General features: G+C 54.1%; 2 protein-coding genes across 2 annotated transcripts in view; one reads left to right on the top strand and one right to left on the bottom strand.

The window, feature by feature from the left end:
- The window catches only part of MSTO1 (misato mitochondrial distribution and morphology regulator 1), a gene marked incomplete at its 5' end in the record, with an annotated part of 4,333 nt that extends 3,859 nt beyond the window's left edge, over nt 1-474 (top strand). The window contains one exon of the mRNA XM_029958147.1: nt 1-474. Coding sequence (XP_029814007.1) covers nt 1-168 — 168 coding nt within the window.
- The window catches only part of GON4L (gon-4 like), a 32,261-nt gene continuing 29,460 nt past the window's right edge, over nt 464-3,264 (bottom strand). Inside the window, 3 exon segments of the mRNA XM_029958146.1 lie at nt 464-1,038; nt 1,579-1,681; nt 2,104-2,809. Of these exon segments, the coding sequence (XP_029814006.1) occupies nt 889-1,038; nt 1,579-1,681; nt 2,104-2,809 (959 nt within the window). The 3' untranslated portion in view covers nt 464-888.

Raw genomic sequence — 3,264 nt, 5'->3', positions numbered from 1 at the left:
TGGCGGGACCTGCGGGCGCGGAACGTGCGGCGCTGGAGCAGCTTCTTCACGGCCGGGCTGGAACAGGACGACTTCCAGCAGGCCCTGGAGGAGCTGAGGACTCTGTCCCAGTGCTATGAAACGGGCTTTGGGGGGGATGGCTCCGAGGAGGAGGGGGATTCAGACTAACCCACCTCTATTCCCGGGGACAGAGGGAGTGGGAGCCTCTTTAAGGTCACTTTGGGAATCAAGGGAACGGCTTTGGGGACGCTCCAGCTGCTGCTTCCTTCTCATTTCACCAAAGTCCCCTTACAAAGGCTGGCTTAAATTCTCCAGCTACTCACAGCTGTGTTGTAGAGGAGGAAAGCTGCTTTTGGGGGGGCTGTTTTTGTATGTTTGGGGTTGTTTGTTTGTTTTTTTATAACTGTGCAAAGTGGATTTGCTCTGCCCCACTCAAATAAACCCACACAATAAATAAGAGAGCTCAGACTGTAACTTTCTCACATACAATCAACACAAGGGGAGAACTTAGAAAAAGTCCTGTGTTCTTTCCACGAGAAAACTGACATCTTAGGGTACAATATTTACACGTTCTGGTCCAAAGCTGCTGTGCCCAACCTTCCCTCCCAGGCCAGGCGAGTGTCCCTGAGCCCCAGCTCTGCTGTTTCTCTGCTGAAGCTCCCCAGGGAGGTTCTGGAGAACATTCTCACCCCGACACCTGGCTTGGTGCCTCCAGTTTGGTGCAGGCTGGCAGTGCAGCTCATCAGAAGTGGAGCAGGAAAGTGAACAAAAACCCGGGAAGGTGCTGTCATAATACCTGTGCAAACGTTTTCCCACAGCACCTGTCTAGCAGCAAACTGGCAAAAAACCAAACAAACTTCTTCTGGGGCAGGTCAGTAGTTTATCACCTCAGTCATCAGGTTCTTCCTCAGAGAGCAGGAGGTCTTTATCTGACAGCTGGTCCGTGTTGCTGGTACTTGTTGCATCCTCCTCATCCTCGGAGCTCCCGTCGCAGGATGTGTGGAAGAGCCTCATCAGCTCCCTGAACCTGTGGGACACCTGAGGGACGAGGGGAATCCAACGTGAGCAGTGGCCTGAGAGGTGTCACAGGACTGGGATTCCCTGTTTCAAAGCCCGGGGTGTTTTGTAGTGTTTTAAAATATATATATATAAAAATACCACAGAGACATTTCATGCGAGGTTCGGTCATAAAGGAAAAGAGAAATGCAAGAGCAGCAGGTGGTTGTTCTCTCTGGAAGAACAGTTACATTCTACTGATTTGCAGGTAAAATCTGGCAGTTTGGGAAGGTTCAGAGGCAAAACCAGGCAGATTCTTTATGGAGGAGGAGGCTGAAGACCTGAGCAGCAGCCACTGAAACAACCCTGGTCCCAAACGGGAGGCTCAAACACCTCAGGATTTCTGGCTCCAGGGTTTGTTTTGGTTTTGATTTTTTTTTTTTTATTTGCAGTTGGGATGATTTTTTTCATCAAATTTAAGTTTGGGAGGGAGGCTTTGTATGAACAGCACCCTCCCCCCACCTTTCATGCCTTTCCAGCCCCCTCCCCATCCCCTGGGAGCTCTCCCAGCCAAGCCCTCACCTCACTCGCCGTCTTGTTGCCCAGTTTCTGGGAGATGGCATGGAAGGTGTCCAGGTGGGCTCCTTTCTCCTGGCAGGTGGTGAGGATGACCCTGTCAGCCTCCCTGCAAAACAAGCAGCTGTAAAACAGCCCAAAAAACCAGCGATGGAATTCCAGCTCCCCCTTCCCCACACGAAGCCTGTTCCCGGTTCAGGAGAACAATCCCTGGGTGAGGGATCCCTTCACCCCTCCTGCCACCTCCCCTCACAGGACCCATCTCTAAGCAGAGCTGCCTTTAGGGTTTTTTTGTGTTTTCAGCTGTTTTAAGTTGTTTTTTGAAGGAGAAAAAAGATCCTTTCCCAGGCTGAAGTGCTCCAGTAACAGGGGAGGACCGAGCTCTGCTGGACTGTGGTCGGAGGAAACGAGGCAGGAACACTGAACAAGAGGGGGCAGGACACAGCCAGAAAATGGGAATACAACAGGAAAAGAAAGGATCCTCTGCAGTGTGAGAGCTGAAGGCAGGAAGGGCAGGGCAGGCAGCAGTACCTGGTCCAGAGCACGACCTTCTCCCCGGTGGAGCTGACCTTGCTGTTCTTGGCACACACGGTGGCCTCGGTGACCTTCTGCTGCTGCTCCTCCAGGGCTGGCACCGCCCTGGGCTCCGGCTGCTGGGGATGCTGATGCCCCTGGAGGCAGCTGTTTGCCCTCCCCTCCGTTCTGCCCTCGGGGGGAACGTCCCCAGGGCAGGCTGTGCCAGCTGCCCCCACGCCGCGCCGACCAGCTTTGCCACCCGCCGGCACCCAGCCCTGCCTGGCTTCAGCTCTGCCCTCCACGGGCACAGCTGGCCCCTCAAGTCCTTCCCCTTGTGAGGCAGGGCCAGGCCCCCTGAGGCTCTCTGGCCCCTGGCTCTGCCCTGGGCTCTGGCAGCAGCAGGACTGAGGTCCTGGTGGCCCCGTGGCTGCAGCAGAGGGAGGAGGCAGCAGCAGATCCCTGCCTGGCCCCAGGGAACCATCCCCATCCCCTCCAGGCTGCTGGGTCAGTCCCTCACTCCCCACAGTGTCTTTGGTTTCTTGAGGTAGTTTCAGAGCAGCTTTTGGCAGCTGGGTCCATCTGGGGCTGGGGGCAGCAGAGTCTCTGTCCTGGGCACCTTCCACCCCAGCACTGGCACCTTCTGCCACCTGAGCATCAGCAGGGGCAGGTCTGTCACCAGCTCCATGCCTGCTGGAGGCAACTCTTCCTTCCAGGGGAGATCCTGAGGAGAAACCCAAATGAGGTGAGATAAAAATGTCAGCAAGAAAAACTTTGATCCCTTGGCTTTTAAAGAGGTTTTTGTTTTAGAGCCTAAGGCTGCAGATGAGAACAGTTTGGGAGCAGCTCTGTTATTTGTTATTTTACCTGCACCTCTGCTGCAAAGAAGACCATCTACAGTCAATGTTCTTCACCACTGTGAGTTACCACAGCTGTGGGAAGTGATGGAGACACAAAAACCTCGAGTGCCCTGCCCAGAGCAAAACCCTGCAGGGAAAGGGCAGCTCTTGGCACCCACCACGAGGCTGCACCACGTTTAAACCAACATTTCAACCTGCATTTCACTTTGTGCTGCCCCCAACAGCAGCACAAACTTGGATCTGGCACCTGGGGGAGGAAAAGATCCCCCTCGAGCTGTTTATCTTTATATATTTATCCAATAATTGTGGATAAATATAT

The sequence above is a fragment of the Manacus vitellinus genome, unplaced genomic scaffold (assembly GCF_001715985.3).
Source record: "Manacus vitellinus isolate BGI_N305 unplaced genomic scaffold, ASM171598v3 scaffold_142_pilon, whole genome shotgun sequence".
Lineage (NCBI taxonomy): Eukaryota > Metazoa > Chordata > Aves > Passeriformes > Pipridae > Manacus > Manacus vitellinus.
The sequence above is the reverse complement of the archived record's forward strand: the minus strand, read 5'-3'. Positions and strand labels throughout refer to the sequence as shown.